The 12,571-nt window shown below is 48.0% G+C and overlaps 1 protein-coding gene across 3 annotated transcripts in view; it reads left to right on the top strand.

Moving 5' to 3' along the window:
* Positions 1-1,476: 1,476 nt before the first annotated feature.
* Positions 1,477-12,571, top strand: part of LOC102446145 (solute carrier family 2, facilitated glucose transporter member 11-like) — a 33,839-nt gene continuing 22,744 nt past the window's right edge. For all 3 annotated transcript variants that reach the window (XR_012895929.1, XM_075897941.1, XM_075897942.1), the window contains exons 1-3: positions 1,477-1,580; positions 7,182-7,280; positions 10,598-10,758. Coding sequence is in view for 2 of the 3 variants with exons in the window: in XM_075897941.1 (XP_075754056.1) it covers positions 1,557-1,580; positions 7,182-7,280; positions 10,598-10,758 (284 nt within the window). In the remaining variant the exon portion in view is untranslated. The remainder of the gene's footprint in view (positions 1,581-7,181; positions 7,281-10,597; positions 10,759-12,571) is intronic.

Below are 12,571 nucleotides of genomic sequence, written 5' to 3' on the forward strand. Positions count from 1 at the left end.
CACAATAGGTGGTCGATGCCTATTGCTGTCTCCCAGCCAGAAAACATTTCAAACGCAAGTACAGAGCCCACAGTCAGGTCTTTCTATCTAAAAACCATACAGGTATGTGAGTAGCGCACAGAGCATTGGCTTTCGTTAGATGCCTCACTTGGCCCACGTGGCACAAAATTTGGGGCAAACACCACCCGTAGGTGCAACAATTACCTGCTTGTTCCTGTCACGAATCAACGTTTATTCGGGTTCTGGGTCCCATTACTCTACATGTCTCGCATGCCCCGATCAGCTCGGGTTATCCCTACTACCCATGTCTTCCCCACCCCCCGGTCGCCGGGCTGTAGCAGGGCCAACAGTTCTGCCTCGGCGTGGTGTGTGCCATTCAACTGCTGGTGGCAGGGAAGGGGGTCCGGGCCCACCCACGCTCCCAGACCCAGGCCCAGGGCCCTAACACTGGGGATCTTGCCCCCAGTGGAAGCAGGCGGGGGTTTACCCCTAAATGCACCTACTCTCGGGCTCCATGACCCTACCCTGGGCCTCAGTCGACCCTGCCACCAGAACCCCTATCGGGGTTACATTCTCCTCTCCTCCCTCCCCTGAGCTCTGACCCCCATACCTTTCTCCGTTCCCCACCTTTCCCCTACCTGTGTTCCCTCTCCCATTTTTATCCTTCTCCCGCTCTCCCGCCCGACGTGTGACATCACCCCTCCCTTCCCTATCCGTCGCTCCGGTGACGTCATGCTATGCCACCGGTCCCGGATGCTCTCCTGCTGCCCCACCTAACCCCTGGCTGCCGCGTTCCCCACCACACTCGCTCGCCCCCACACACACGAGCGTCTGGCAGTGCCGGTTCTTCTGCTGACCGAGTCGGCCCCTCCCACACACCGACACCGACCCGACCCACTTGCGGGAAATAGTGGCAGGGTTGCCTCACCCCGTCACAGTTCCTATTAAAACCCACTCACATAACACCCTGATTCCCTGTTGCAGGGCTGTTTAGCAAAGCATCCACCACTAAACCAATGAAGCAATTCATCTGTCATAAATAATGGCTGTTGTAAAGTGCACTCCAATTAACAGTAGAACAACGGGGACAGACTTATTCACTTTTATATTACAGTCCTAACATTCAGTGTCCGAATTCCACCCATGGCACCTACCACTTCTGCCAGATAACAACTCCCAACTAATTTTCAATGCCTATTGCAGACAAAATAAGCTACAATAGAACGAGTCCTATTTAGAATTGAAGCCTACACTAAATTCCTTCCTTTCCTGCTGTCAGTGAGAACTTCAGAAAATACGTTTCTCACCAAAAAGGCCGCTTCATTTGACTGGGCATAACTCCTGGTTCAAATATTTAATCCAGCCTCACTAAACTTTGTACAGAAGCTGAAATAGACTGCAGGTAACTGAAAAGCCTGAAAGTAAAATTTAACTTGAATCACATGGTGCCAGTTTGCTACTGGTGCCACCGCATAACTCAAATAAGGACACCTAGAACACACTTCCCTTTGACACCAAAGAGTCTGTGACCAACAGCAGGCAGCCCTTCCTAGGACATGGCTAACAGTCTCTCAGATCTGGTGAGTATCCGGTCATTTAATCTGGGGGCTCTATTTAGCCATAGCAGACCAAAGAGCAATATAATACTAGAAGAATAGGAAAGATTCAACATCTTTAGACTGTTCTGTCTTCTGTGTTAGTAAAGCACATCACACAGTGGGGTGCTGGACTGTGACAGGGGCTTGTAGGTGCTGTCACAATGCAAATAATAATCTTGTGTCCTGTGACCACTACTGAAATCACTGGCATCTTTTCATCATACTACGCTTATAATGACCAAATTTGATAGTTTGTTTAGCCAGACAAAAGCCATTAATCACTTTTTTTCTCTGATCACCCAAATGGTGCCTAAACTGTTCCAGCTTTGATTTTAAAAAAAGATTCAGCAGTCCTTTGTTTCCTGTAATGGCAGAGATAAGTCACTTTGAAAACGTGGACCGGTTATCACGTCTATATGGGGTGAAATCCTGACTATATTAAAGTTAATGTCAAAGCTCCCTTTGATTTCATTAGGGCAAAGATTTCACCCTACGTAATTCTGTTAGCATCTGTTGTGTCCAGTTGCCTCCAGAGAAGGGTTTCGGTTGGGACCCAAATATGGGTTGCCATTACATTTCAAAAGGGTCGCCAGATGTCTCCCCAGGTGGCTCTTAAGGAGCCATTCACACATTTCTTTGAATTGCCCCGAGTCACCAAGTCTTCCTGAATTGTCAAAATGGGTCCCCATCTGGAAAAGGTTGGGAACCGCTGCTCCAGAGAGACAAAATGATCATCTCTCCTCCTTTCCCACAAGCCTTGAAGAGGCAGGACTAGAAGTCAATGAGATGAAATTCAGGAAAGACAAATGCAAAGGACTACACTTAGGAAAGAAAAATCACACGCACGAAAGCAAAATGGAGAATTGCTGACCAGGTGGTAGTCCTACAGAAGGGGGTCTGGGGATTTATAATGGATCACAAACAAAGCATGAGCCGGCAACATGTCATAGTTGTGAAAAAAGCGAATATTCTGGAATGCATTAACACGGGGTGGGCAATAATTTGGTAAACGGTCCAGGGCCGTACTCTTCCATGGTGCAGAGTCTGGAATGGAAGTTGGGTGCAGAAGGGGTGTAGGGGTGAAAGAGGGAATTCAGGGTCTGGGAGGGAGTTTGAGTGAAGGAGGCGGCTGTGACCCGGGGCAGGAGACTGGGGTGCAGGAGGAGGTGCAGAGTTTGGGAGGTGATTTGTGTGAAGGAGAGGATTCTGCCCTGGAAGAGGGGTGTGAGGGTGCAGGGTCTGGGAGTGGGTTGTGATCTGGAGGAGGTGCAGGGGTCTGGGCTGTAACAGAGGGTCGGAGGGGATTCTGACCTGAGTACGGGATTGGGATGCAGGAGGGGGTGGAGAGTCTGCTAGAGAGTTGTGATCAGGGAAGACATGCAGTGATTTGGGCTGTGACCTAAGGCAAGCGGGGTGTGATCTGGGGCTGTGGATTGAGGTGCAGGAGGGGGTGCAGGGCCTGGCAAGGAATACAGGTGCAGGAGAGGTTTTTTATGTTGTTAGTTTTAATATTACAGTTAGCAGTTAGTCATTAGGAGTGCAGCTGAAAACATGAGCAACAAAGTTCCTCTTGCTAGACAAAGGCAGTGAACAGTTTTCATCATGAGTTCGTTTTTTTCTGGCCACATTTTGAGAAGCTCAACATACAGGAAAGAGCTAAGAGCCACTGGAAAAGTCACTTGCCTCCGACCCTTGCTGAAACAGTGAAGAACAGTTATTCCGCAGTCATGTATTATCCAAATACATCCCCTGCCACACAGACTGCACTAGCAATTCCTCTGAACCCATACTCCCCTACCACGGACCATGCATCGGGTGGCAGTGGCATGAAATAACCTAAGTGCCACAGCACAGCGGAGTGAAAAGCGGATGAGTTGTTTTTATCTTTTTGTACCTGTGTGACAATTGTTTAGGGTTATGTTTTTATGGATGAATCATAATCTCTTAACTGGTCTGTTCAGACCTTTCTCCTGCAGCACAAACCAATGCGCAGCCGACAATCCCAGTTAGGATTGTTTTGGAATAATCAAGCTCCATAATAATTAAGAGGTTCCTGCTGTGTTTAGCAGCCCGGACAAAGTAGATTGAACCAACAGGTTTTGTTAAAATAGAGCCCTAAATACTAGACCAGTGGTTCTCCACGTGCGGTCTGCGGACCACTACTGGTCCACGGCCACCTCCCAGGTGGGTCCGCAGTTCAGCCTCTGTCCTCCCCATGCAGCAGGGAGTCCAGGCAGCTGCAAGGCTGGGAGCGCCAACTCCGGCTTCTGGCTCAGAGGGCATGCTGCGGGGGGAGTGTGTGAAAAAAGCACCAACCAGACCCGGCTCCCGAGAGCCACCCTGGCTCCCTTCCTGCCTCTACTGGGTGGCACAGGGACCCCATGCAGAGCTGGGATCCACCCCCAGGGTTATGGCTCTGCCCCCACATGCGCACTGCTGCTGCTGCTGCTGCTCTGCCCACCCCAGCCCCGCCAGCATGCGGGGACTTGCAGATAGGGGGGCAGGAACAGGCCCCCCTGCCAGGACCATCCCCAAGCAGCTGCCACAGTGCAAGAATGGCAGGGGGGCCTGGGGTATTGAGGGCTGAGGGGGCCAGGACCAAGGAAACAATAGGGTGGGGGAGACTATGGTGGAGCCGGGTTGGGGGGCGACGAGGCAGTGGGGGGACTGCGGGAGAAGGATGCAAGGGGGGGGAGTCTGCCCCTGGTGGCCCCGAGAGCCACCCCCGAGAGTTGCCCCAGCTCCTTGCCTGCTGCCACGGGTGGCACAGGGACCCTGCACAGAGCCCTTCCCTCTCCCGTGTGGGGGGCGGGAAGTGGGGGCCAGGGCGGGGGAAGCAGGACTGGGGTGAGTTGGGGACTGGGGTACTGATGGGTTCAGAGGTCATAGGACCTGGTGGCACATGGTAAAATGTGACCCCTCCCCCCAGGCAAGGCTGTGCAAGAATCAGTCCCCGGGGGCTGCCCACAGCTTGACCAGGGAGTGGGGCACAGACAGACGGACAGAGCGCGAGGCCTGGACCAATGCAGGAGGAGTGTGGGGGGGGAGGCCTGGCCTGCTCTCAGGGAGGACAAGGATGCCCAGATCACCCACTGCTCTAGCAAACTAGACACCCACCCACCCCAGCTGGGGACAGACCATTGACCCCTTTAGCATCACATCAGGGAACTGAGGTCAGTGTCAACCCACAGCTCTCCCGGAAACCCACCGACCAACTGCGCCGTGCTGCTTTTGCACAGCTCCACCCCAGAGGTGGCTGCATCTCAGCACTGAGCAGGGGATCTCTTCCCCACCCCGGGGCCAGCTGCTTCCCGGCACAGGTGAGAGATCCCTGTGTGACCAGCCCTCGTGCCAATGCCGCACGGGCCCTGGCTGTCTCGCAGCCTGTGATGCGTCCCTGAGAGTCCTGCTATGGGGGGACGCTGGGAGCCAACATCTCTGGCAGGGCAAATGATGGACGGTCCCGGGCGTGGGGAGCCAGGAGCTACTCGCTGGCCAGGAGGGAGTTGAGTTTCCCCACACACACACACACCCTGCTGGGGGAACGGCAGCGCAGTGATGCACCGTCCGGAGACTTTCCCCGCTGCAATGGGGTGCAGAGCCTGATAAGTGTCCCCCTCATGCTCAGACACCTGTGCCCCAACCCCCCTAACTCACTCCCTTCACGCTGCCAGGACTCCACACCCCTAGCTTGCTCCTGCATCTTTCCCCGGACAGACACCCACCCGCACACTGCTCCTGCATCCACCATTGCTCCTGCACCCTCCCTCCTGGCCATCACTGCACCCTCCCTTGCTTCTGTTCCCTTCCCCTTGGCCAGACACTGAACTCCCAGCCTGCTCCTGCACTGTGCCTCCCATCCAGACTTTGCCCCTTCACCCCCTCCTATACCCAACCTCCTGTCCAGATCCTGCACCCCCATCCCTATCCCACTCACAGGCAGTCCTGCCCTATACACTGCACCCCCTATGTGGGAAGCCCTGTTCCTTAGTCCTCCCTGTCCCTGCCCCTCACCCCACGGGGCTAGAGGCCCAGAGGAGTGAGGTGTCTCAGTTGGGGGCCACATCAGTGAGGGTAGGGGGGTTTTTGGAGGAGTATTTTTGCTTCTTATTTGTGTGGTCCCCAACTGATTTTTCTGTGGGTCTGTGGACTCCCAACACAAAAAAGGTTGCCCACCCCTGCCATAAATAAAGAAAACACTGAAACCTTTTGTGTTGGATATTTAACATTTTACTTTATTTAAAATGAAGTTTGATAAACTAACATGGAAAAGTTAAAACGCCTAATTTGTTTAAAAATTTAAATTAAATTCTCGCAAGCTGCAGCACTAGCAAAATGGCTCAGATGTAATTATGTAATTAACAGTGAGTTTCCATTAGCAGCTGGTGGTCCGCAGAAAAGTTTGCATTGAGCCATCTGGTCCAAAAGGTTTGAGAACCACTGTACTAGGCCAGCTATGACTATTCTTTGCAATACAGTACAAGACTCATTTTATGACTGGATCACAAAATGGTTTGAGTTAAACAGCAGCAGAAGGGGGACAAAAAGAAAAAGTATAGAGAGAAACCTGCACTACCAGCTGGGGCCCTAAAGGCTGGTAAAGTAGAGCCCATTTACAAGGGAAAAACAGAAGAGCACAGAGGATTAGAAAATTACAAAATAATGACGCCTATTACCATTCAGCATGGTGATAATACCTCACTTTTCATCTGTCCATCTCAAAGGGATTTGGAGCCAGTAGAATTTGGATAAAGAGAAGAATTAGGGTCTGGTAAACAGCATATAGTTGTTTTCTCTTGTTCTCTCTACCAATGCTGAGAGAAGAAGGTATCTTTCTATTATATTTAAAGTTAGAGTGGGTGGACGGAAAGGTTTGGTTGTTTTTAAAAATTCTGTGTTTGCAATGCTGCTGAGGGGTACAGCTTTATGTTAAGCCTGGGAGAGAGAAAGTCTTGTTTTACTTTCAAGGGAGTCTGATCTGGAGAGGCCTTGGGGGTAAAACAGTTATGGTTTATGAACAGTAAACAAACTGCATATTCAATAGTGATAGAAATGTAGCCGTGTTAGTCTGGGGTAGCTGAAGCAAAATGCAGGACAATGTAGCACTTTAAAGACTAACAAGATGGTTTATTAGATGATGAGCTTTCGTGGGCCAGACCCACTTCCTCAGATCAAACATATTTTCAAGGTATTTGAACCTCATCCTACCTGGACAGATGCCCTTTTTCCTGTCGGCTTGTCACACTGGCTCTCAGATCCATATGGCAAGAGTCAAGCCACTGGGAACTTTTTGTTTAATTTCTGCTATCTTGCTTCTAAGCAAAGATATGTAGATAATTTTACAATACATAATAATTTTCCTGCACTAGGTAAAATTTAGCCTTAATCTGGTCCTATGGCCAATTGTTCTGCTTTTGGGGTGGGATTATGTGTTTTTGGAAGAATGTTTACATCTGAAAGTATCTGTAGTGAAGACAACTTATGCTTTTAGAGAGAATTGGTAAGTATGGCAGACAAGGATGCAAGACCATGAGGGAACCAAGATTTATGACAAGTTGATGGAGAATTGTCTTCACTTTGCAGATTCAGCATCGGGGACTGTGTCAAATGATCTTAGTGCTGGGAATTGGTGGAAGTTTCCCATATGGGTTCCATATTTCTGTGATCAACTACCCTTCCCTGGTAAGTAAAAACTCCCCCAGTGAGAGTTCACTTAGTGGAGGTGCTTAAATTAAGGATACTCTCAAAACTTGCTGAGCATTTCAACAAACTAAATTGCCATGTCTTCAAATATCATATGGGTAGAACACCTTATCCACAGATTGTAGAATATTTAAAAAGAAATTGTTAGTCCTGTAGCAGATGGAATATCTTGTTTTGCAATCTAAATAAAGTGACATGCAAGATGAGTTTTCTACATTTCAGAACTGATGAGCCAAAATGTTGGGAGGTATTTATTTATGTGACTAAAGGCCAAGCTTTAGGGGACTACCTGGTACAGTCAATTTGTGTGCAAGCCTTTTATCTTTAAAGACTTGGGTTTAAATTTTCTCTTACATAACAAGAGAAATCAAATGTGGGGATCTTAGTGTAAAACCACTATACCTGAAAGCACAATTTTGCAGTCTCTCCTTAAAGGTAATACTTAAATCCTCTTTGAGAGAAGGTTTTAAAAATGGCTCTGGAAACAAAAATCAGTAACCATATTCATTTAGCAGGTCATCAGGAACCAGGCAGGAAGCCCAGTTTATCCCTAAAATAAAATGTGTTTCTTTTGTATAGCTCTGATAAACATAGGCTTCCACGCAGTTCAAGTCCACAAGCCTGCATCTGTGTTGTGAATTTACAAAGTGAAAATGTGGTCAGCTTTCTGAAATCTCAGAGAACGCAGACTTAGAATATTTGGTAGACTTATGAAGTATCTAGAGTAAAATCCTTCTCTTGGGCCTGCTTGGGGGACTTTTTCCTATGGTTCCCAACATGGGCGTCCTGTAGCCTAGGCAGGGGAAAGCTTTGCCTTCCCAAAACTGCCAGCCTGGCTCTGCCCACTCTCCGCTCTCAGAATGCCTGCTGTAGGCTTACTGGGGGCAAAGTGTTGTTGTCCCCAGTACCTGCTCTCCCCGTGATCTGGGTCAGGGAGACTGGAGCCATACACAGATCTCCCGCCCTCTGCTCCAAGGTCAGGGAGGCTGGCGTCCACACCCTCACCCCCTCGTGGTGCTGGGGCCAGGGAGGCTGAGGCTGCATGATGCTCCAGTGGGACTGGAGGCTCCTGGGGGCGGGGCTTAGGCAGAAGGGGCGGGGCTCGGGGCAGGGTGGGGGGTTTGCCTCCCCCAGCTACCTTCACCCAATGTGAACAACCTCACATTTCACAACAAACAGCCTGCTGCAACAGGCTGCTTGTTGTTTCCAGAGTAGTGTGATCAGGATTCCTGTCAGAAAGCAGTGGTGCTAGCTTCTTGTGTAGAGAAGTTAACAGCTTGTTTTAGAGATCCGATTTCTACTGAGCCATTAGAAGTGACATTTTAAGTAGTATGTCTTCCAACTGCACAGGGCGCTGGGCAAACAATATAGTTTTCAGTCACTCACAGAAATTTGCACTGTAGTGTGAGGAGAAGAAAACTCTTTTAAATGTGTAAATGTTTGGGGGGGAGTTTCAAAACAAAATTATATCGTGCCTTTTTAAAAGTGTAAAAAGATTTTTTTAAGAGAATCAGCCAAGTTTTCTGTGTTAATTGCATTTAAAGAAAAAAACCTGCTTTAAATGAGGCCAGTTTAGTCTGAGGCCAAACATGTTAGAAAACCTCATGCATTGGAGGAAAAAGAGTATCTCTTGGTGGAACATTTCTATTGTCATTCCTTCCTTTATCTGTAAGTTTAATCGAATCCCCCCTCATTCTTCTCTTCTGCAGACTAAACAAACCCAGATCCCTCAGTCTCTCCTCGTAGGTCATGTGCTCCAGCCCCCGAATCATTTTGGTCACCCTCCGCTGGACCCTCTCCAATGCATCCACATCCTTTTTGTAGTGGGGGGCCAGGCCAGGAACTGGACATGATACTTCAGATGTGGCCTTCCCAGAGCCGAATAAAGGGGAATAATCACTTCTCTAGATCTGCTTGTAAGGCTTTTACTAATGCACCCTAATATGCCATTAGCCTTTTTGGCTTCAAGGGCACACTGTTGACTCATCTCCAGCTTCTCATCCATTTTAATCCTCAGGTCCTTTTCTGCAGAACTGCTACTTAGCCAGTCGGTCCCCAGCCTGTAACTATGCTTGGGATTCTTCCGTCCCAAGTGCAGGACTCTGCACTTCTCCTTGTTGAACCTCATCAGATTTCTTGTGGCCCAATCTTCCAATTTGTTTAGGTTACTCTGGACCCTATCTCTACCCTCCAGCATGTCTACCTCTCCCCATAGCTTGATGTCATCTGCAACCTTGCTGAGGGTGCAATGCATCCCCTTGTCCAGGTCATTCATAAAGAGGTTGAACAAAATAGGCCCTAGAACCAATCCTGTGGCACTCTACTTGGTACCGACCACCAACCAGACATCGAGCCGTTGATCATTACCCATTGGGCCCGACAATCTAGCCAGCTTTCTATCCGTCTTACAGTCCATTTATCCAATCCAGACTCCCTTAACTTGCTGGCAAGAATTCTGTGGGAAACCATATCAAAAGCTTTGCTAAGGTTAAGGTCCATCAACTCCACCAACTACTCCATTTTATCACAAGCCTCATGAGATTTGGTCTCTCTCAAAATCATAGCTCCAGAAATCAAGTGACTATAGAAAATGTTCAGCTTCCATTTTAAAAGTGTCTAGCCTTCATGCCCCAATGGCTCAAAACCAAAGCAAAAATAAAAAGACTCCCAAATTATATTCAAAATCTCATGGGTTTTAGACCAATCTTATGATGGAGGGAGGGAGCTGACTCGCTACTTTTCAATGTTTGGGTTTGGGTTTGGTAAAACAGCTAGCTCACCCTCAGCTCAAGGTCTACAAAAATTCAAGTCCAATTTAGCAAATATACAAAGAGATTGGAGACAAAACCCTGAATCGTCATTACAAAAAGCATATAGCTCTAATACTTGTACTGATGCTTGAAGTCCGGGAAAGCTCCTTCCGTTGTAACAGACTGTTCTGGTTGCTGGGTCTAGCCAATTAGGAGGAGGCATGATAAACCATTCTAAGCCAGTCTATTGCATCAGAGTTTCCCAAGAGATGGCTTCATTAGAAAAAAACAAAACAAAACCTCCTTGACTAGCTTATAAAGAAAATAAACTCAAGGTGCACTGAATATCTAAACTTACAAAAAGTGTAGCTCGGCTTTCGGCAAAGTACACAAATAAATTGGCCAGTTTGTTTTGACAGTAAAGGTTATTTTTAAAAGGGGTTCAAAGCTGCATGCAACCTTAGAGCGGAGCTGAGATACAGTAAAAGAACTGTATGAAGAAAATCCATGTTTACGATTAAATAAAATCTCATTTTTCTCTCGCAGCACATTAGGAGGTTTATCAATGAAACCTGGATACAGCGATATGGCTCTCCCCTCCGTCAAGAGACTGTCATGTTGCTGTGGACCCTCATTGTGTCTGTTTATGGTATAGGAGGATTTCTAGGGAGCGCATATTGTGGCTACCTTTCTACAAAATATAGAAAGTAGGTATTTCTTTCAATGTCTTGGTAATCCAGGCATGTGGGGTACAGTGTGCTAGCAAAGCACACATCCAGCTATTCTTGTGCAGTATAGCCTGACCATAAATACATGCACTAAATTGCTCTAGTTTGCTATCATAGCCACCTAGGTAACTAGTCTTTCATTCAGTGCAGGTAAACAATATGCTCATGAAGAAGTGTAGTCGCCTCTGAAGATGTTCTTACCAACTCTCCACATTGGCTAGGGCTTTGTTGGTGGAGCAACATGTGGTGCAGTTTCCGCACATCATCCTTAAAAATCACGTATCTCCAGGACAGAATGTCCGAGGAACTCAGGAACAGGAGCTATGCATATTCATTCAAACACAGGTTTCTTGGGAACTATAACATCCAATTTCCACATCTGGGCTAGCCTGAATTTAACTTTTGAGAGGTGTCGCTAAAAACACTTAAGGTTTTTAAACATGAAAGTGCTCGTTTGAAACAAAGTCTGATTTCCAATGAAATATATTCATTCTGGGGAGCATGTTGCATTAAAGAATTAGTGCCTATTCTAATGAAAACCTGAAATTGAACAGAAAAGAGACCATGCAATTGCTAGTAAGCTCCTCTATTAAAAGTCTGTTCCAAAGTAACTCCAGTAGGGATGGAGAAAAGATTCCTGATGCATCTGGTGTGTTCCCAGTGTCTTGTGTATAACACCAATAATTTCATTTGCAGAGAAATTGGCAAACAGATCTGCTGGCATGTTTCACTTAAAGATCTGCTCTTCCACGCACTGATCCAGAGGCCTCTCATGTGGGTCTCAACCACCTTAGCCTGACCACAATTGTTCTTTCCTGCCAGATAAGTGCCCCCCAAGAAGTTTCTTGTGGGACACTGCCTAATACCACATTTGAAGGCCCCCTGACAGAGGAAGCAAGATCCTGCTCTGCTCCACTTGTTCATGTCAACCTTGGTAGTCTAGGTACCCAAGAACCACCTTTTAGGTACAAGGCCTCTGTATGGTCCTACTGTATAGCCACCTTGAATATTTTAAATAGAAAGGTGGGGTAAAAATATTTAAATAAATAAAAATAAACAAATACTGCATACAAGATGACATTCGTCTCAAGAGCAGCTATGCGCAGCCACTGGTCTTGAAGACACTAACAACTCGGAGTAAAAAGCTACTCCAGGCAGGCTCCTTGTCACAAGTGGATCCAGAGTTATTATTTGAATCAGAGAATCTGCAAGACCTTTCCAAGAGCGCTAAACATCTCTGGACAGTAACCCAGACAGCATGTTTCAGAGACCACTAGTAACCCAGATGCAAAAGTCTATCTGGTTCAAATCAGACACATCAGGGTCCACTGAGGGGACATGCCATGTTACTGCACCACGTAGACATGCTACTGCAGCAATCAGGCCTAAAATTTACAACACCGTCTTTACTCAAGTCTCTCTTCGGTAAATCCTTTCTGTTAGATCCCTAGGTGCCTTGGATCCTGTACTTTGACTGGAATGTCTCATAGGGTTGCTAACTAGGGTTGGATGAATTCCTGGAGGTTTCATCACGTGATACTCTATTTAACTAAAGGTTATTCTTTAATTCCTAGAGACTCTAGAACCGTGGTCCCCAACACGGTGCCCGCGGGCACCATGGCGCCTGCAGGGGCATTTGCATGCACCCGCCAGGTGCTCGGGGCTGGCCTGGCCCCGGGCACATGGCGCACGGTGAGCGCCGGTCCCGGGTGTGCAGCACTTGGAGGGGGCACGCGGCGCTTGAGGGTGGGGGCACCGGCCCCGGGCGCGCAGCCCTTGGAGGGGGCACCGG

The sequence above is a fragment of the Pelodiscus sinensis genome, chromosome 15 (assembly GCF_049634645.1).
Source record: "Pelodiscus sinensis isolate JC-2024 chromosome 15, ASM4963464v1, whole genome shotgun sequence".
Taxonomy (NCBI): domain Eukaryota; kingdom Metazoa; phylum Chordata; order Testudines; family Trionychidae; genus Pelodiscus; species Pelodiscus sinensis.